At 36.3% G+C, this 21,436-nt stretch overlaps 1 protein-coding gene across 2 annotated transcripts in view; it reads left to right on the top strand.

The window, feature by feature from the left end:
• The window catches only part of RSF1 (remodeling and spacing factor 1), a 158,649-nt gene that overhangs the window by 30,585 nt on the left and 106,628 nt on the right, over nucleotides 1-21,436 (top strand). For both annotated transcript variants that reach the window (XM_080814913.1, XM_080814912.1), the window contains exon 2: nucleotides 14,972-15,063. In XM_080814913.1, the coding sequence (XP_080671039.1) occupies nucleotides 14,972-15,063 (92 nt within the window). The remainder of the gene's footprint in view (nucleotides 1-14,971; nucleotides 15,064-21,436) is intronic.

Below are 21,436 nucleotides of genomic sequence, written 5' to 3'. Positions count from 1 at the left end.
AACAGAACTGAAAAATTAAGTGTATAATTTAAAGGTATAATTGGAGATTTCAGCACCTCTCTCAGTAATTGATAGTGCAGCTAGACAGAATAACTCAGAATATAGAAGACATGGACAGTGTTATCACAGACTGGATGTTGTGGACATTTCTAGATCGCTGTACCCAAAGTAGAAAACACAGTCTGTTAAAATGATTTATGATGCCTCAGATGTTGGCGAGGATGTGAATCAGCTGGAACTCTTATAGTAATCATGGAAAGATTTACTAGTGCAACTACTTTAGCAAAATGTTTGGGAATTTCTTATTAAGTTAAGCCTGTATCTAGCATACAACCCGTCAGTTTCCATTACTATCTCCCCTAGAGAAATAAAAATGTATGTCCACACGAAGACTTCTACAATGTTCATAGCAGCTTTACTTAAAATAGTTATAAACTGGAAATAACCACAACATTCATCACATGATTGGATGAACAGATATATTCATACAGTGGAATACTACTCACATTAAAAAGGAATGGACTGCTAAGCAATGTCCACAATAGCCAAACTATGGTAAGACCTAGATGTCCATCGACAGATGAGTAGATAAAGATATGGTGTATATATACAATGGAATATAATGCAGACATCAAAAAAAGAAATCTTGCCATTTGCAATGACGTGGATGAAACTAGAGGGTATTAGGCTAAGCAAAATTAGAGAAAGACAATTATCGTATGATCTCACTGGTATGTGGAATTTAAGAAACAAGACAGAAGATCATAGGGGAATAGAGGATAAAATGAAACAAGACGAAACCAGAGAGGGAGACAAACCGTAAGAGACTCTTAATCTTAGGAAACACGCTGAGGGTTTTCGGAGGGGTGGGGGGTGGAGGAATGGGGTGACTGGGTGATGGACATTGGGGAGGGTATGTGTTGTATTGAGCACTGGGTATTATATAAGACTGATTAATTATATATAATTAATATATATATAATATAATAATTATAATATATAATATATATAATGAAACATTATATATAAACATACATTATATGTTAATTGAGTTTAAATTTAAAAACATTTTTAAAAAGAGGATTATATAAGGATTATACCACTTTTAAAAAGGTATTATATAAGACTAATTATATATAATTTATATATATAATATAATTATAACATATATATTATATATATAATGAAACATTATATATAAACATACATTATATGTTAATTAATTGAGTTTAAATTTAAAAACATTTTTAAAAAGAGGAGTGGACTGCTAATACGTGGAAGACATGTCTGCATCTCAGAAACATTCTGCAGGGACACCTGGGTGGCTCAGTCGGTTAAGTGGCTGCGTTCGGCTCAGGTCATGATCCCAGGGTCCTGGGATTGAGTCCTGCGTCAGGCTTCTTGCTTGGTGGGGATCCTGCTTCTCTCTCTCCCTCTGCCTGCCACTCTGCCTGCTTGTGCGCTCTCTCTCTCTGTCAAATAAATAAATAAAATCTTAAAAAAAAAAAAATCCTGCAGAGCAGAAAAAGCCAGACAAAATAAGTACATAAAATATAAATCCATATACATAAAACCCGAGAAGATACAAAGTTGTAGTGATAGAAGGCAGACCAGTGGATGCCTGTGTCTGGGAGTAGGGTGACTGACTATAATGGGGTCCCAAAAGGACCATTTAGTCATTCTCTTCTGTTTTGTATTTTGCTTATTGTAGTCTTTTCTCTTGTTAGGTTGGGAAGCTTACTCATTCATGAAAGCCAGTTCATGGTTGGCCACTTGTAAACTGGTAGCATGGGTAAAGTTGATTGGGTGGCATAAATGTACATTGCCAAAATGTTTTATTGTATGTGTCCTTCATTGGTTTTTAGAAGTTCATTGTCTTCTAAGTATGAACATTAATTATGAGCAAGAAAGATATATTTTTATTTATTCATTTGCTAGTCAAGTGCTAGAGTTAGGAGAGATTCATGTTTATGAAAAAAATATATATATATTTTTTAAATCCAAATCATCCATTCTTTTAACAAGTCTTTATTGAATGTGTGGTATGTCCTAGGCACTGTCCTAGGTGCTGAAGGTTCAGGCTTGTTTTATGTTGGATAGAGTTAATCAAATAGGCATTTATGATACAATGTAATGCATAAATAGAATCATTTTGGGAAACCCACCAGGGACACTTAATCCTGTTAAGATAAAAGCATGGATAAAAGAGTGATTTCCCAAGGAAGCAGCAACCAAACAACTCTGGGGATGAGTAGAGGTGGTTTGAAGTTAGAGGGACCTGTATGTGTTAAGACCTGGAGTCTAGAGTCTAGAAACAGTATGGAATGTTTGAGAATTCCAAGAAGTTCAGGTGGAGTTGTTGAGCCATTAAACCAAAACTAGCAACTCATTCCACTGGACTTTTTGTTGTATGAGAAAAAGTAACCCCCTGAAGCCACAGTGATAAGGTTTTTTGTTACTTGAATATACCATAAGCAGCACAGTGAGACAGCATATTTAAACTGAAGCAAAGGGACTAAAGAGATGATGTAAGGACAAAAAAAGAAGTTCTAAAACAGAATCAGTTTTCAAGGAGAGGGCAGAAGTGTAAAGTCTGCAAAGAAATTTAAAAAGGGGCAAAGAAATAAGAGATATCAGAAAAGTGGTGTCACAGGAAGGCCAGGTTTTAACAAGGAAGGTGGGGTCACAAGTGTCATATGTTGCCAATTAAGACAAAAAACTAATGCATCATTTAGTTTAAATTATAGAAGTGAGATTATGCTGGGTTTGGAGCAAATGGGACAGGTAGGAAAATGGAGACTGAGTTCATAGAACATTTTTTTTCCAGAATGATAGGAGGGGGGAGTGTGTGTTAGCTGGAGGGGACTTTTTCAAAGAGTAGAAATATCTCTGAAGTTAAAGAAGTTCAGGGTCATATAAATGGTTGAATAACTAATATAAGACTGCAAAAAACACGTGTACTGTATTTTCTTAAATTATGGTTATCAGATGTTCCACATGAAAGAATCAGTTCCTTTAAAAGTCTTCAGACAGAATCAATTTTTTTTTAAGATTTTATTTATTTATTTGACAGAGAGAGAGCAAGAGAGAATGAGCACAAGCATGCAGAGAGGCAGGCAGAGGGAGAGGGAGAAGCAGGCTCCCTGCTGAGCAGAGAGCCTGACATGGGGCTCCATCCCAGGACCCTGGGATCGTGACCCAAGCTGAAGGCAGATACTTAACCAACTGAGCCACCCAGGTGCCCCCAGAACCTACTTTTCATTGCTGTTGTTTTGCTGATGCTTCAGTTGAATTTACTTAAAAATCACCAACATTTTATTCAGATCCTCTGATTTACCTATTGATCATTTTTAGCAGTCTGCTGGCTGGTCTCCAAATAAGGTGTTAGCCTTTTGCTTTTAAAAAAGACATGATCACCATCTGGTGGTGAATAACAGTATCTTGGTTTGTATTGCTTTCCGGCTTATAATAGTGTTTTCATATGTATTCTATCATTTATTGAAATAATGGTAGAAATGACAATGAACCCATTTCTGCTAAGATTTCAAGAAACTCTAAGATGACATAGTGTGTTACTCATCTGTTTATCTCTGCTTGTTAAATGAATGTTGATTGAAGGAAAAGTGTGAACTGGTCACTTGTTAGCAAGGAATAAAGACAATATACCTTTTACAAAGAAATGGAAGTTTGTTTGTTTTTTCCCCAAATAAGTTCTATACCCAGTATAGGGCTTGAACTCACAATTGTGGTGTCAAGAGTTGCATGCTCTACTGACTAAGCTAGGCAAGTGGCCTGAAATAGAATTGTTTTAAGTTCATAGTTCTGCAGTTTGTTTGTTTTTTTCAGAGATTTTGTTTATTTGTTTGACAGAGAGATCACAAGTAGGCAGAGAGGCAGGCGGGGTGGGGGGGGCGCGCGGTGGGAAGCAGGCTCCCTGCTGAGCAGAGAGCCTGATGTGGGGCTCAATCCCAGGACCCTGAGTTCATGACCTGAGCTGAAGGCAGAGGCTTAACCCACTGAGCCACCCAGGCGCCCTTCTGTAGTTGTTTGTAAAAGAAGTATCAAACTTATTTCATAACACCTAAAATTATGGCATTAGATCATAAAGTCATCTTGTAGTGTGCTGTTCAAGCTTTTAGATAGTATGGGGTGTGCATGATGAAGATAGAAGACTGGCATTTTACAGAGATATGGTATTAGAAAATAAGTATATATGTTGGTTTTTTTTTAAAGATTTGTTTATTTATTGATGAGAGAGATGGGGGGAGAGGTAGAGGGAGAGAGAAACTTAAGCAGACTCCACACTGAGCACAGAGTCCCAATACAGGGCTGGATCTCACACCCTGGGATCATGACCTGAGCGGAAACCAAGGACCTGAGCCAAAACCAAGAGTTGGATGCTTAACCCAGTATGCCACCTAGGCTCCCCCCCCCCACCCCTTTTTAAGTAATCTCTAAACCCAGTGTGGTGCTCAGACTCATGAGCCCAGGGATCAAGAGTCAGATGGTCTACTGACTAAGCTAGCCAGGAGCCCCCATATAGTTTGTTTGTTTTTTTTTTAAGATTTTATTTATTTATTTTGGGGGGGGGTGAGCGAGCAAGAGCCCAAGAGCAGGGAAGGGGGAAGCAGACTCCCTGCTGAGCAGGGAACCTAACACAGAGCTTGATACCAGGACCCCAGGATCATGACCTGAGCTGAAGGCAGGCTGGCACTTAACCGACTGAGCCACCCAGGTGCCCCGGTATTTCTTTAGTTAAACGTACAGACTTTGTTATTTGCTCCTATATACACATTTCACTGGGTGCATCCGCCTCTTCCATTCCTTCCCTCAAGAGGGAGAGAAAGAGAAAAAAATAAACTACAAATAAGTTGTCTTGATTTAGTGATTATCACCTGATGACTCACACAGTGAACTGAAGCCGAAAGCCACTTTCGCCATCATTTTGGTCTCTTCTTCCTCAGAACTTTCCTGCATACTGTCATACTGTTAGTTTATATAACTTCTTTGTCTCTCTCTCTCTCTCTCTCTCTCTTTTTTTTTTTTTTTTTTTTTTGAGACAGAGAGACACAGGGATAGAGGGAAAGGAGAGGGAGGGGCATTGGGAGAGGGAGAATCTGAAACAGGCTTTATGCTTAGCATGGAGTCAGATGCAGGGCTCAAACTCAGGACCCTGAGGTCATGACCTGAGTCAAAATCAAGGGTCTGACTTAAGTGACTGAGCCACCCAGGTATCCCTTTCTTTGACACCTGTAGCAACTCTCTTTTTTTCTAGCAGCTGCAGAACTGTTTTACTTTCCACCCTCTCTCCCTGTTTCTTTCCTTTGCTGTTGTCTCTATTTCAGTTAGTGAAATCGTTGAGTGAATCAGGAACTGTGCTTGGTACTGAGAATGCAGTGATGAAAAGGCAGTTTGATCTGGCCTTTATCTTCATGGAACTTAAATATAAGGATGGGAGAGAGGAGGAAAAGGAGATAGATGGTGGATAATTACAAAGTGATACTTTAAGATAATGAGGACTATATGATGTCGGACTGGGTGGCTCAGTTGGTTGGGCGGCTGCATTCGGCTCAGATTGTGATCCCAGGGTCCTGGAATCAAGCCCTACATCGGGCTCCCTACTCAGCAGAGAGCCTGCTTGTCCCACTTCCTCTGCCTGCCGCTCTGCTTTCTTATACTATCTCTCTGTCAAATTAATAAATAAAATCTTAAAATATATGATGTCAGTATTGCCCTCTTGAAGAGAGTACACTGTTTTGGATTTTTATAGTTGCAAGTTTTCCAGAAAGCAATTTGGAAGTGAAGTGACTATTTTAAAATTTTAGCTATATGAATGGATTGGAAAATAATCGTGATTGCACAATGTTGTGAATCTAATTAATGCTACTGAAATGTGTACTTAAAAACGGTCAAAATGGCAAATTTTATGTTATTTGTATTGTACCACAATTTAAAAAGTTAATCATGTAAAAGAAAACCCATTGATTTGTATACTTTAAATGGGTGGATTATATTTTATTTATATATGCGTGTGTGTATATATATTTATGTGTATATATGAATTATATCTCAATAAACTTGTTACAAAAAAAGGAATGGATTGAAAGGAGTACTAATAGTCTGTCTATTGCCATAGCATCTACTAGCTGAATTACATTTTAGAAATAGCTAGTATACATAAGTAGAAGTAACCCAAGATCAAAACCCAGAAATGGAGCTGTGCAGAAAGGGTAGGCTTGATTGATAAGTTAGGTCTTCTGAACTGTTCCCCTATTTATTTGATACTTTAAGAAACATTAGAAAGAGCTCTGGCCTTGGAAGGGTTGGGCTCTTGGTTGACTTTGCTTGGTGATAGTTCACATCACATCTTAGTTACTGAATTTTCTAGTCTGTCAGAGAGTGTGAGTTAGATCATTGCATTCAGTTCAGAAATCCTAAGATCCTATGACTATTGTGTTATTAGGCAAATAAATACCTGCCTCAGTACCTAGACATAGGCATTGAATATTAGAGCTGGAGGACTTTAGATCAACTCCGTTCATGGATGAGAAAATTGAGGTTTGTACCTCTTTCTCCTGACTTTATCTAGTGCTTTTCATAATAGACATACAGCTTTTAAGTATTAGTTGAAATATTAAGATCAGACTTTTAAGTGAAATGTGAACATTTGAACCGAGGAGTATCAGAAGTAAGACATGTTACAAATGGTTTTATTTGACTTTATTATTAAATGTCTGTGTGTATATGTTTCTTTCCTAACTTAGGAGTATGATTTAACAAAAAGTTGTGGTTTCTGCTTTTTAACATGAGCGAATTAATTGGGATCACATAGAAGACAAATATATTGTTGTCACTAACTGAGATCAAGATTGGTGAAGGTACTTGTTAGAAGCTTTTTACATTTGCGACTTGCCTTGAGGGCACTTCTCTGCCTCTCTACTGCTGTAGCCTTAGTCCAGCCAATGTTACCTCTTGCCTGAAGTATGGCTATAGCCTCCTAATTAGTCTTGTTTGCTTCCCTTTCATGCATGCCTCACAGAGCAACTTTTTTACCTTTTTAAATTGTGAAATTTAAATTTAAATTCCTTTACCTTTTTAAATTGTGAAAATGTGAAACACATGCAAGTAGAAGGTTGTGTAACGGGCTTCTATAAACCCATCACCCCCTTCAGTACAATTTTGTGATTTTTTCTCATCTGTAACTCTACCTACTCACTCCCAAAACCCCCATCCCGCTGCTGCCTAGATTATTTTGAAGCAGATCCTAGACACAGAATGATCTTTTTAAAAACTTGGATCATGAAACTTTCCTTTTTTGAGTTCTTATGACACTAAGAATAAAATCTAAACTCTTTGCATGGCTCCCAAGGCTTTGTAAGATTTGACTCCTGTTCATGTCAACAGCCAAACTGGTAGCTTTTAGCTGCCTCAGGACCCCTTTACAGACATTTCCTTGTGGCTAGTATGTTCTCTTCCTTGGCTTGGTAGGCTGCTGCTTTAAGGTCTTATCTTTATTAGACAGCCTTTCCCTGATGGTTTTGCCCTATGTAAAATGTTTCCCTAGAATGTTAGCAATTGGTACATATAGGTGAAGGGTGTCTTTCAACTTTTCACTGTGTTCACATTGTTGGGGGAACAGTCCTCCTCTTCCTTAAATACTATCACATCTTTCTTTCTTTCTTTTTAATATTTTTATTTATTTGAGAGTGAGAGAGAGCACGAGTGGGGGTGCAGAGGAAGAGGGAGAAGTAGACACTTGGGTACCCCTATTTCTTTCTTTTAAAATTTGTTTTGGGTCTCTCTCTGACTTCTCCCCTTTACATTCCTTAAGTCCTTCAAGGTTATTGAATTGAGTAGAGAGAAAAAAGAGAAGGAAAATAACATCTGATTAGAGTTGAAAGCATATGGTACTGGAAGCCATTGCCTCAAGTATCTCAGATTCCCTCTGCCAGGATGCTGTTCCTTAAGTATAAGGAAAAAGAAACCCTTTAAAAACTGACTAATACGAGTGTGGCTCACATCATCTTACCCAGAGAAAGGCCTTTCCTCACCATAAGGAAACATCTACCTTCTCCTTTAAGAAGGAGTGCTGAATTGCATGGTTACCCAACCATGCTGATGCTTGCAGTACACGGGTTACTTGCTTTGTAGCAGAGACGTTTTCACCGTTTGGTTCTGAGATAATCTGAACCATGTTTGGTTTCTCCCTCTATAAGGGAATAGCAGTATGGTTCTAAATGAAACTCACAAACCTAAAGTGGAGCAGCAGATACCCCTTGGTTTAACTGCCTGCTTAACAGCTCTTCTTGTATTTATTTTTCCCATTATGGTAATAAGCTGAGTTTAGTGATTCATATTTTACTTACTTTGCATCTCTGAACTGTTGTTTTTCAGAGAGTGGCCTAAATTACAGTACATTGTCTCAGGCCATTTGCTTTTCAGAAAATTTTAGAATGATTGATTAAATGGATTATTTGAAGATAAGGTATATAAATATATAACAGTTATTTCAAGGATCAAGTGGTCTGTGGGAATGGTTCATAATTGCTAAAGCTGTGCTCCCTCAGTAGAGTTTGGAAAAACTGGGCAGCAAGTAAACGATTTTTGTAAGGTTATCTTTTAATCATTGTATCTGAAATTAGTGTTCTTTGATCAATGACCTGATTCAAAATCAGCCGTTTTTGTGACTAAGTGTATCTTTGCTTATAAGCATAGAGGACATTTAAGTAAAAGATTTTTTGAGAAATGAGAAGAATTCTAACACGTAGTTATTATGAGCCGCTGTAAATTTCAGCCATTTAGAAAGCAGAATTATAAGTTACAAGAAAAATTGGAGAAGCAGCAGCATTCTTAAAGCTTGGTGCTGAAAGATGCTTTAGAAAAATGTCCAAATATAGAACATCCTTGGGTGATTGGATCAGTAATGTGGTCTGGGATTCTACCACTTTTTGCCATTTCTTGCCTGCATCATCTTGGCAGGGCCTTCATGAATTCACACGGCCATGACCTTTTCTTCTACTTCAGAATCTTTCACCTCCTGAGGCCTTGTGAAAGAAATGGGTTAGTTAAAGGTTATGTATCAAACTATCATGTGAAAGGTAAAGATCTTTGTTCGATTGTGACAAAACCTGTATTTTTCAGAATAACACAAATTTGGTTAACAGATATATCTATAAAAGGAAGTTAATAATTACCAAATATTTGGACAATGAGACTATTTAGAAAATGTTTAGAAAATGTTTAGAAATGTTTAGAAAATGTTTCAAGTGATAAGCGAATTTACACATTGTCCTTGTGTGTTGTAGAAGATGATCCTGTGTTTTAAAATATGACCGATAATTTATAGCTGCACTGTTCAAAGTCATAGCCATTTGCCACTGTGGATATTTAAATTTAATATAAAAAAATTTAAGTGTAGGTACCTGGGTGGCTCAGTTGGGTGAGCGTCTTCCTTCAGCTCAGGTGGTGATCCACGGAGAGCCTGCTTCTCCCTCTCCCTCTGCCTGCCATTGCCCTGCTTGTGCTTGTGTACTCTCTGTCAAATAAATAAGTAAAATCTTAAAAAAAATTAAAAGTGTAGTGCTTCAGTTTTGTTAGCCACATAATTAAGTGTGCTATTGTCACATATAGTTGGCTACTATATTGGAAAATGCAGATATAGACTGTTTTCATCGTCATAGAATGGTCTGTTGAATAGACAGAATGTTGAGAGAAAACAGAGTAGGGGAATTTTAATATTTTCAATTTAACTAATGATGTTGGTTAATTTTTCTGTTGAAGTTTTTCCTGTTTCTTATCAATTGACAAAATTTTAAGAGCTGCTAGTGTCCAGAAACGTCATCAACTTGTCAGTTCTTTTTTTTTTTTTTTAATTTAAATTCAGTTAGCCAACCTATAGTACATCAGTGGTTTTAGGTGTAGTGTTCAATAATCCATCAGTTGCATATGACACCCATTGTGTCAGTTCCATTTGTAACAAAAAATATAAGCAAATCACATGTTAACTTAGCCTTATTGTGATCATTTTGTGATCTATACACATACTAATTATGTTGATACCTGAAATTAATATAATGTTATATGTCCATTGTATCTCAAAATATAAATAAATTATTAGCAAATTGTGAGTTATATATTTTAGTTTTAATTATGCCAACTCTGTATAATCCACTGTAGTAACCACTAGCCATAAATGGCTTTGAGCACTTGAATGTCCTAGTGTAAATGAGATGTGCTGTAAGTGTAAAATGCACACTATGTTTTGAATACTTAGTACAAAAAATAAGTTGTAAATTGAGTGAAGGGTGTCAAAAGGTACAGACTTCTAGCTATAAAATTAATAAGTCATGGGAATATAATGTACATCATGGTGACTACATTTAGTAATACTGGATTGCCTGTTAGAAAGTTGCTAAGAAAGTAAATCCTAAAAAATTCTTATCATAGAATTTTTTTTTTACAGGCATGTAAGGTGGTAGATGACTTAAGTGGTGATCATTTTACAGTGTATACAAATATTAAATCACTGTGTTGTACAGTTGAAACTAATACAATGTTATATGTCAATTATACCACAGTTTTAAAAAGAAATTAAAATATCAAGTGAAAAATATATAAAAATCCTGATATTTTAAATCCTCACTATATATTGAAATAACATTGGGATATATAGTATTAAATAAAATACATTATTAAAGTTAATTTTGAACTCTTTAGTTTTTTGAATGAACTACTAGAAAATTTGCAATTATGTGGCTCATCTTATATTTCTGTTAGTGCTATGTAAGAGCCAATGCTCTAATAAGGAAATCAAGTAATGTATAATTTATTTCTACATGCCTAAACCAACAATGACTATATTTTTCAAGTGGGCTCAAAACCATTTTTCTGGCGTATATTTATTTCTGTCCTGTTAGATTTTTAGAAATAGTACCAATTGTATCAAAATTTTTTTTGTGATTTGTATGTATATCTCTATGATATGGAAGATATGTGTGTGTGTGTGTATGGTATGATCTGTATGATATTATATGGATATTTATGATAAGGTACAAAAACAGTGATGTAAAGCTGTAGCAAACTCCTAAGGGAGTAATACAGGCAGTTATGAATACTTCAGGCGTTCCAAGGACAGACGTGTTGACGGAATCATCAGAACGCTGTCACAGAGACTTTGGGCCTTTTATTGATGAGACACTGAAAGAGAAATATGATTCAAGTGGGGAGGAAACAGTGAGCTGGAGGGCTTAAATAAAGCCCAGATAGGTAATGGTCTGGGTATGTGAGCAGGCCAGAATGATTTGAATCAAGGATTTCAGTGTAAAAATGAGAAAGAAGGATTGGAGAGTTAGGTTGAGACTGGAATTATAAGACACTGAGGCTATGGTAAGAAATCTGTATACGTTTAACGTAGGAATTTAAGAGCCAGAAAACGTATCAGTAAATGAGAAGTGTTATGAAAACAGTATTTTTGGAAGGTTGGTTTGGTTATAAGAGATTACAGTAGCTCTTTTTCTGAAGTGAGACGGTATAGTGGTATCCTGGAGAAACTGGGGGAAGAGGGAGCAGGGTTGAGGTGTATGAAAACAGAATCATCAAGACTATTGTGTTTAGGGAAGGCAGAAAAGGAGAAATTGGAACAGGCCTTGGTTCCCTAAGTATCACAATCGAAGTAAAAATAAAGATGTAGCTTTATGTAATGTTTGTTTTGTACTTTTAAACTGTAAGATAGCTAATATAGCCCTTTACAGATGAGGAGTTTGACATTCAGTGTTTAAAGAACTTCACCAGAAGAATCCTAGTCACCTTGTATTAAGTGGTTGAACGGACAAGTGAGCCCTGGTCTTTTTTTATTTTCCTTCTGTGGTGGTGTTGGCATCTACTTAGTTGCCTAGCCAGTACCTAAGATTTTCTTGATTTTCTCTATAGCTTTGCACAACCAGTCAATTACAAATTGTATTATTATTATTTTTTTAAGATTTTATTTATTCATTTTACAGACAGAGATCACAAGTAGGCAGAGAAGCAGACAGAGAGAGGAAGGGAAGCAGGCTCCCTGCTGAGCAGAGAGCCTGATATGGGGCTCAATCCCAGGACCCTGAGATCATGACCCGAGCCGAAGGCAGAGGCTTTAACCCACTGAGCCACCCAGGCGCCTTACAAATTGTATTATTTGTTTCCTAAACATTTCTCAGATCTGCCCACTTCTGTCTCTACCTCCCCTACCTAATATCAGTTACTCCCATCTTTCTGGGTTGATATTTTCCAGAATTTACATTTAATCTCTGTCTTGCATCCTGCCTCCTAAAACAAGCAAGCAAATAAAAGAAGTTGCTTTCTAAATTTTAAAATGCTGAGCGCACTCTCTTGCCTAAACTTTTTTTTTTAATTTAATTTTTTTCCTTGCCTAAACTTTTTTTTTTTTTTTAAAGATTTTATTTATTTATTTGACAGACAGAGATCACAAGTAAGCAGAGAGGCAGGCAGAGAGAGAGGAAGGGAAGCAGGCTCCCTGCTGAGCAGAGAGCCTGATGCTGGGCTCGATCCCAGGACCCTGGCGCCCCTTACCTAAACTTTTAAATAAAATGTAAACTTCTGGGGCGTCTGGATGGCTCAGTAGGTTAAGGCCTCTGCCTTCGGCTCAGGTCATAGTCCCAGCGTCCTGGGATCCAGCCCCATGTCGGGCTCTCTGCTCAGCGGGGAGTGCTTCCTCCTCTCTCTGCCTGCCTCTCCACCTACTTGAGATCTCTGTCCGTCAAGTAAATAAATAAAATCTTAAAAAAAAAAATGTAAACTTCTTAGCCTGGACATCTAAGATTCTTCATGATCATGCCCCTTTTTTATGCCCATGCCTCCTCTTCTATGATCATTTTATTTTTCAGTCTTTCATTTGCTGTTATTTCTGTAAGTAATGTCCTTTCCCCCCCTTTCTCTGCTCCGCCCTCAATCCCAAATGTAGCTTTGGGCTTAGTATAATAATCTGTCTACTTGTCCATAACCACTCCTCTATGTTCCTCCCCGGTCCCCACCTCCAACCCACCCACTGTCTCACATCCTTAGAAAACTCATTTAAATAGGCTCATTAAGGGTAGAGACTTTTTCTTGTTTATTAGTAGTGGTCCCACAGAAATTTGTTGAATGGGTGAATGTTTTTATACTTCAAGCTCATTTTGAGTTAAAATTGGCTTTAGTGGAGAATGAAGAGTCTGGAAGATTGACTGAAAATTAGTCCATCGTTTGCTAACCTGTTCTTTAGAGCACTTGTATCGTAAGATAAGATAGTGTGTATTTCACACACAAAAAAATTGTTTGATTAAATGTATTAGAGAATGTGGAGATTATATCCTTCTCTTGGATATTATGATGCACATAAGATCAGTCAATAAAGACGTCAAGATGTCCTGCAGTAGAACAACAACAACAACAAAACAACTTCTTTTGGGATCTACTTTTTCTAACGTACGTGATTATAGAACCTTTTCAGAGAGTACACCTCCAATTTTTCTTAGGTTACTAGTGGTTATTTGGTATTTGGGAAATGCTAAATTTAATAGACATATATGTGTGTCTTTTATTTCCCTTGAGTCTAACTCATAATTAATGTAATCAGATCATGCCCAAGGGATATATGGAACTCTGGTTGTTTACAGTTAGAAGAGAAAACCTGAGGGAGGATAAAACAATCTTCAAATATTTGAAGGTTCCATCAGAAGAGGAGTTGAAAGTATTGTCTTTGAAGGTAGAGAAATAAGAGTAAGAACCAGGGAAGGAAGGCGTATGAAGGCAGATTTTGATCACACGTAAGGCTAACTTTCTAATAACTAGAACTTCAGAAGATAAGTTAGTTTTCTGCCCCTTAAGGTTGTCAGGTGAAGATCCATAGGGATGCTATAAAGGACTTTAGAACTTAGAGAAGGTATAGATTGAAAGAGTAGTTTTGTGAAGTTGTTTGAAAACCATTAGACTATTTCTGAGATATGCATCAATTTGGAATTTATATTCCTTGTTTCTTTTCTAATTCTGTGGATCTATATCTTGGTCTGCAATATGTAAATTATCCAAATATGTGTTATGAGATATAAACACTAGTAGAAATTTTAGTTGTATGGTTAAGGGCTTTTACTTGATGGTCTTTTTTTTTTTTTAATGGGCTTTATTTTTTAGAGCAGTTTTAGATTCACAGAAATAAAGAGCACAAAGTACAAGAGAGTTCACTTATACTCTCTTCTGCAACACATAGAATCTCCCCACTATCCACACCCTGGCACCACAGAAGCACATTTGTTACAGTTGATAAACCTACATTGACATATCATTATCATTCAGAAATTCACAGTTTACATGCAAGTTCATTTTTTAAAGGATTTTTTATTTATTCATTTGAGAGAGAATGAGTGAGAACACGAACAGGGTAGAGGATCAGAGGAAGAGGGAGAAGCAGGCTTCCCACTGAGCAGAGAGCCTGACATGGGGCTCAATCCCAGGACTCCAGGATCGTGACCTGAGTTGGAAGGCAGACATTTAACCAACTGAGCAAACCTAGGTTCATTCTTACTTGATAGGACTTTGAAAGAAAATGTGAATGAGTATTCCTTCTCATTTTTAAGGGAGTGGTTTTCAGTTATTTCTTGCCCTGGTCTAGTCTTTCCTGATTTGGGGTCTAAAAGATAGCTAAAATCAATATCATCTGTTTTGAAAAAGTATTCAGGACTGGGAAAGTTCTTTTTTTTTTTTTTTTTTAAGATTTTATTTATTTATTTGGCAGAGAGGGAGAGTACACGCAAGGGTAGCGGCAGGGAGAGGGAGAAGCAGGTACTCGATCCCAGGACCCTGGGATCATGACCAAGCTGAAGGACACTTAACCGAATGAGCCACCCAGGTGCCCCAGAAAGTTCTTTTTTTTAAATCATTTTAAATGTTTATAAACATTTTCTTCTGCTGGCTAATAGTATTTTTTTCTTTTTTTTTTAAGTACCAAAAGAATTGGTGGAGCTCCATTTGAAGTTAATGAGGAAGATTGGCAAATCTGTTACAGCAGACAGATGGGAAAAATATTTGATCAAGGTAAATATTAAAAATTAACCTTCTGTTACTGAAATATTACTTTATCTAGCATAAATTAATGTGTTTCATAGTACACTTAACTTTTAAAATGGTCTGCTAAAAATTGCAAAATATGACTTAGAAATACATATAATTGCTCTTAGTATGTGATTCTCTTTTGCAACTACTAAGTCATAGTCTTGAGTCTTAAGGTTAGCTTTTAGAGGTGTTCTGTCTCTCTTGTGCCTAACACTGACCAGGACTTTTCATGTCTTCTCTCATTTAATCTTTAAAATCTTCCTGATCAAATCAAGTAAGACATAGATAAGGCAAAGAAAGTTGTCATTTTTCCTTGAGATCATACAGTATACATAGACAAAGCCAGAATTTGTCTGTTACTTAAAAGGTAAAATGTCATAACACCTTCAAGTCAAACATAGGAGACTTCAAAGTTACTATTAAAGCCAAACCTATCCTCAGAACAACCCGGGAAATCAGAAAAGTGTTGCTTTATGGTAAATTTTCCTATTAAGGAAAAATTGTCTGAAATTGCATCCAAATGGAAGCCTAAGCTGATGTATGTCCCTACCTCCATGATATCTTTTGGGAGTATTTTGAATTCTATAACATACCAGAATGGGAGGTGATATTTTTTGGTATTTTGAAAACGTTATACTTTTTTTATGTTTAAAAAAAAATACATGTGTTTCTGTACCCATGTATTTTCATATCTGCTTTCTTTTGGGGGGAGTTGTGTATATGACTTGAGAGTACTATGAGAAGAGGAACCATCAGGGAACAAGAGTTACTTGTTTTTACTATAAAAATCACATGTGCTTTTCCAGTTATCTTTGCTGTGTTATACACCATTCCAAATTAAATGACATGAAACAATAAGTATTTTAATTAGTGGACTGTTTCTCTGGGTCAGAAATTAGAAAGAATCAGTACTTTGTTCCTTTTTTTTTTTTTTGAAGTAGGCTCTGCACCCAGCATGGAGCCCAATGTGGGGCTTGAACTCACAACTGAGATTGAGACCTGAGCTGAGGTCAAGAGTTGAATGCTTAACCAACTGAGCCACCCAGGCACCTCAGTACTTTCTTCCTTTTTATGCCTGAATACTGTTCCATCAGATGCATATGCCACTTTTTATTTATCAGTTTACCAGTTTATGATATTTGGATTGTTTCCATCTTTTGGCTGTTAGGAAAAGTACTGCTGTGAATACTTTCATAGAGCTTTTGGGCAGACATGTGATTTATTTCTTGTATCTAGAGTGGAATCGCTGGGTCATATGGTCATTCTGTGTTTAACTGTTTGAGGAACTGCCAGACTATATTCCAGAGCTGCACCATTTTACATTACCACTAAGAATTTATGAGGGTTCCAACTTTTCCACATCCTTTCTCACCAACACTTATGATTGATTGATTTTAACCATCCTAGTGGGTATAAAGTGTTCTCATTGTGGTTTTGAGTTGCATTTTCCTTATGACTAAATGATGTTGAGCATTCTTTTCATATGCTTGTTGACTATTGTATATCTTTGGGAAAATGTGAAAAAATACCTACTCCTATCCTCCATTGTTTAATTGGCTGTCTTTTTGTTCTTGAGGTTTAAGAGCTCTTTATATATTGTGCATACTAGACTCTTACCAGGTATATGATTTTACATACATTTTCTCCTACTTTGTGTGTTGTCTTTTTACTTTGTACGTAATGTTCTTCATGAATAAAAGTTTTAATTTTGATGAAATCCAATATATTTTTTTCTTTTGTGGCTTGTGCTTTGGTGTCATAACTAAGAAACCATTGGCCAACCCAAGATCATGAAGATATAATTCTATAATCTATACTAGCATTTCTGTACATTTAGCTTTTTTTATGTTTAGATCTATGATCTCTTTTAAGTCAGTTTTTGTATTTTTTTTAAAAGATTTTATTTATTTATTTGACAGAGAGAGAGATCACAAGTAGGCAGAGAAGCAGGCAGAGAGAGGGGAGGAAGCAGGCTCCCTGCGGAGCAGAGAGCCAGACACGGGGCTCGATCCCAGGACTCTGGAATCATGACCTGAGCAGAAGGCAGAGGCTTCAACCCACTGAGCCACCCAGGCGCCCCAGTTTTTGTATATTTTATAAGATAGAGGTTCACCTACATCCTTTTGCATGTGGATACCCAGTGGTTGCATTACCATTTGTTAAAAAGACCATTCTTTCCCATATTTGATTACCTTGACGTCCTTGTAGAAAGTTAGTTGAGCATAAATATTGAGTTTATTTCTGAAGTCTTTATTCTATTGTCTTTTTTTATTAAAGATTTTATTTATTTATTTGACAGAGAGATAGAACCAGAGAGCACAAATGGGGGACTGGCAGAGGGAGAGGGAGAAGCAGGCTCCCGATGTGGGAGTTGATTCCAGGACCCTGAGATCATGACCTGAGCTGAAGCTGGCGATTAACTGACTGAGCCACCCCCTCTAGTGTCATATTATATGTCATCATTTATGCCAGTACCATACTGTTTTGATTACTATAGCTTTGTGATAAATTTTGAAATTGTCCTTTTTCAAGATTATTTTGGCTATTCTGGTTCCTGTGCATTTTCTTAATGAGTTTGAGTATCAGCTTGTTTATTTCTGCAAAAAAGCTAGTTATGGTTTAGATAGGGTTAGGTATAATCTGTAGATAAATTTGGGGAATATTAGCTTCTTTTTAAAAAAATAATTTATTTTTTATTGTTATGTTAGTCACCCTAAATTAAGTACATCATTAATTTTCTTTTTTTTTAATCATTAATTTTCGATGTGGTGTTCCATGATTCATTGTTTGCCTACAACACCCAGTGCTCCATGCAATCTGTGTGCCTTCTTAATGCCTATCACCAGGCTCACCATTTCCCCCACCCTCTTCCCTTCTAAAACTCTCCGTTTCTTTTCCTGCAGTCCATAGTCTCTCTTGGTTCATCTCCCAATCCAATTTCTCCCCCTTCATTTTCCCCTTCTCCTAATGTCTTCCATGCTATTCCTTATGTTCCATAAATAAGTGAAACCATATGATAATTGACTTTCTCTGTTTGACTTATTTCACTCAGTATAATCTCTTCCAGTCCCATGCAAGTCGATGCAAAACTTGGGTATTCATCCTTTCTGATGGCCAAGTAATATTCCATTGTGGATATGGACCACATCTTTATCCGTTTGTCTGTTGAAGGACATCTTGGGGCAGTATTAGCTTCTTCTTCTTCTTCTTCTTCCGAAGGCAGAGGCTTAACCCACTGAGCCACCCAGGCGCCCCCCCCCCCCGTATTAGCTTCTTAACTAAAATAAATGTTCTGATCCATGAAAATAGGATGTCATTCAAAATATCTAGGTCTTTAATTCCTTTCAAAAACATTTTCTAGTTTACTGAGTCCAGTTTTACCCTTAATTTGTTTAATTCCTCAGTATTTTCTTGGTCTTGATGTTGTTATAAATGTAATTGTTTTCTTAATTTCATTTTTGGATCATTCATTGCTGTTAGAAATACAATTAATTTTCGTATATTAATCCTGTATCTTGCAACTTTGTTAAGCTTGATTATTAGCTCAAATAGTTTTATTGTGGATTTTTAAGATCTTCCATATATAAGATTATGTCATCTGCAAACTTTTTTTTTTTTTAAATTTGAAAATTCCATTTATTAAAACAAATACATTGTCCATGTGGGATGAAAATGTGCACATCACATTCAGGTTTTTCTGCTTTAACATTCCTGTATTTCCCTCTCTTTGAAAGACACACTCCACAGATCTTATATAGGAAAAAAGGTGAACAATCCTTGGGTTGGGAAAACATTAATGATATGTAACAATTCACCATTGCCAGGAGCAGCTTGAAGCAAACATTTGAAAACAAAAGCAAAAACAAGTAAACTACAAAAATCTGAGACAGCATGCTCGATTTCCCCAAATCCCATTTGTGAATAGGAGTATATAGAGAAATGGTTTTTAATTTTTCCTTGGTAAGCAATCTCTTTCCAATATTATTATCAAGATTAACCTTGGATCAAAGTACTGTTTTGGAACCTCTAATTTAAATTAAATGGTTCTTGGTTTAAAATTGGAAAGAAGAAAAGAGAAAGAAAGAAAAGAAAAGAAAAAGAAAGGGAGGGAGGAAGGGAGAGAGAGAGAAAGAAAGGAAGGAAGGAAGGAAGAATAAATCAGAGTTAATATTGAGGACAATGCAAGATTTTTTTTTCTTTTTTCTTTTTTTTTAAAGATTTTATTTTTATTTATTTGACAGAGATCACAGTAGGCAGAGAGGCAGGCAGAGAGAGAGGGGGAAGCAGGCTCCCTGCTGAGCAGAGAGCCCGATGTGGGGCTCGATCCCAGGACCCTGAGATCATGACCTGAGCTGAAAGCAGAGGTTTAACCCACTGAGCCACTCAGGCGCCCAAGATTTTTTTTTCTTAATGTGAGAGTTATTGTTAGTTTAAGCTAACTGCATGACAGATTTCCATTACTATCAATATGTTATATACAGAAATTAGGGCCTTGAAAAATTAAGTTAATATTTCCTATTAGTTATTCCTTAAGATAAAATTATGCTGGTGGACATGATTGTTGAATCTTGAACAGAATTAAAGCTCTTTAAAGGTATAAGTCATCAAAAGATTTATTTCCCCCTTAACAAGTAAAAATACCAACAAGCAAAAACTCATATAAAGACTCTGATTTTATAGTACCATACTACAGGACACGAAGTTACGAAAAAGCCAAAACATTTTCCTTAAACTTAATTTCAGATGGGCTGTGTATTTTCTGCTTTTCCTCTTGTAAACAAGGTCACAAGTTTGAAACTTCCTTAACTTTTAATTACCAGAGCCATATTACAGTACTTCCTTCAAGTTTTAATTCCATTTTAATTGCTCCAAAGATCAAGATTTACCTAAAAACATAAGCATCCCTCTAAGAAAAATAAATGGTGTGGATTATGAAAATCCTTGGGGTCTTACAATGACACTTTAATCACCATCAAAAGGTGCTTTATTCACACTAGTTTTTAGGTGACCACATACTCAATTCCTGTTTTGGATAATTTTTAAAATGTGATATGGTTTTAGTCGATTCCATAGTATTACGAAGCTAATGGTACAACACCATATATAGTTTAATGAATACTCGGCCAGGGTCTTCCCACTAAATCTCTCTGACTGTAACAACATCGCAAGGTTTGAACAGAAGTACCCGGTTGTAGAAGTAGTTTGAACAGAAGTACTTCTTTGCAATCTGGAGACCCTTTTGTTTTTTTTGTTTCCTTGTATAATTGTATAATTGCTCTCACTAGAACCTCTGGTACACTGTTGTATAGAAATGATAAGAGCAGATGTCATGTTTCTGATCCTAGTTTTTCAATATTTTAAGATTTAATATGATATTAGATATGTCACAGATGTTCTTTATAAGGTTGAGAAAAGTCTCTTCCTAGTATGTTGAGTATTTTTATCATGAAAGGTGTTAGATTTTGTCAGATTTTTTTTCTGCATCTATTGAGATGACCTTGTTTTTTTTCTGTATTAACATGGTGTATGACTTTAATTTTCATGTGTTGAAACCATTGAAATCCTGCAGTCAGTCCCATTTGGTCATGGTTCATAATCCTTTTTACATGTTGCTAGATTTGGTTTGCTAAATTATTGTTGAGGGGTTTTGTGTCTATATTCATAAGGGATACTGATGTGTTTTCTTGAGATGTCTGTGGCTTCATAGAATTAGTTACAAATTACTTCCTCTATTTTTTTGTAAGTGTTCATGAAGTATTAATATCAATTCTTTAGGGGCGCCTGGGTGACACAGTGGGTTAAGCCTCTGCCTTCCACTCAGGTCATGATCTCAGGGTCCTGGGATTGAGCCCCACATCCGGGTCTCTGCTCAGTGGGGAGCCTGCTTCCCCACCTCTCTCTGCCTGCCTCTCTGTCTACTTGTGATCTCTGTATGTCAAATAAATAAATAAAATCTTTTTAAAAAATTCTTTAAACATTTATTAGAATCTAGCAGTAAAACCATTTGGACTTGGGCTTTTCTTTGTTGGAAGATTTGTTTTTGTTCGATTACTTGGTCTCTTCTGTAAGTTCAGATTTATATTTCTTCTTGAGTCAATTTCAGTAGCTTTTGTCTCTAGGAAATTGTTCATTTTATTTAGCTTATCTAGCTTATTGACACTTAATTGTTCATAGTGTTCATTTATAATCTTATTTATGTATAGGTAGTAGTAATGTCTCCTGTTTCCTTATTTTGCTAATTTTGGTTTTGTTTTTTTTTTGTTTTTTTTTTTGGTCAGCATAGCTATAGGTTTGTCAATTTTTTTGATCTTTTAAAAACCACTTTATGGTTTTATTGAATTTCCCTATTGTTTCT

The sequence above is a fragment of the Martes martes genome (assembly GCF_963455335.1).
Source record: "Martes martes genome assembly, chromosome: 10".
NCBI lineage: Eukaryota > Metazoa > Chordata > Mammalia > Carnivora > Mustelidae > Martes > Martes martes.
The sequence above is the reverse complement of the archived record's forward strand: the minus strand, read 5'-3'. Positions and strand labels throughout refer to the sequence as shown.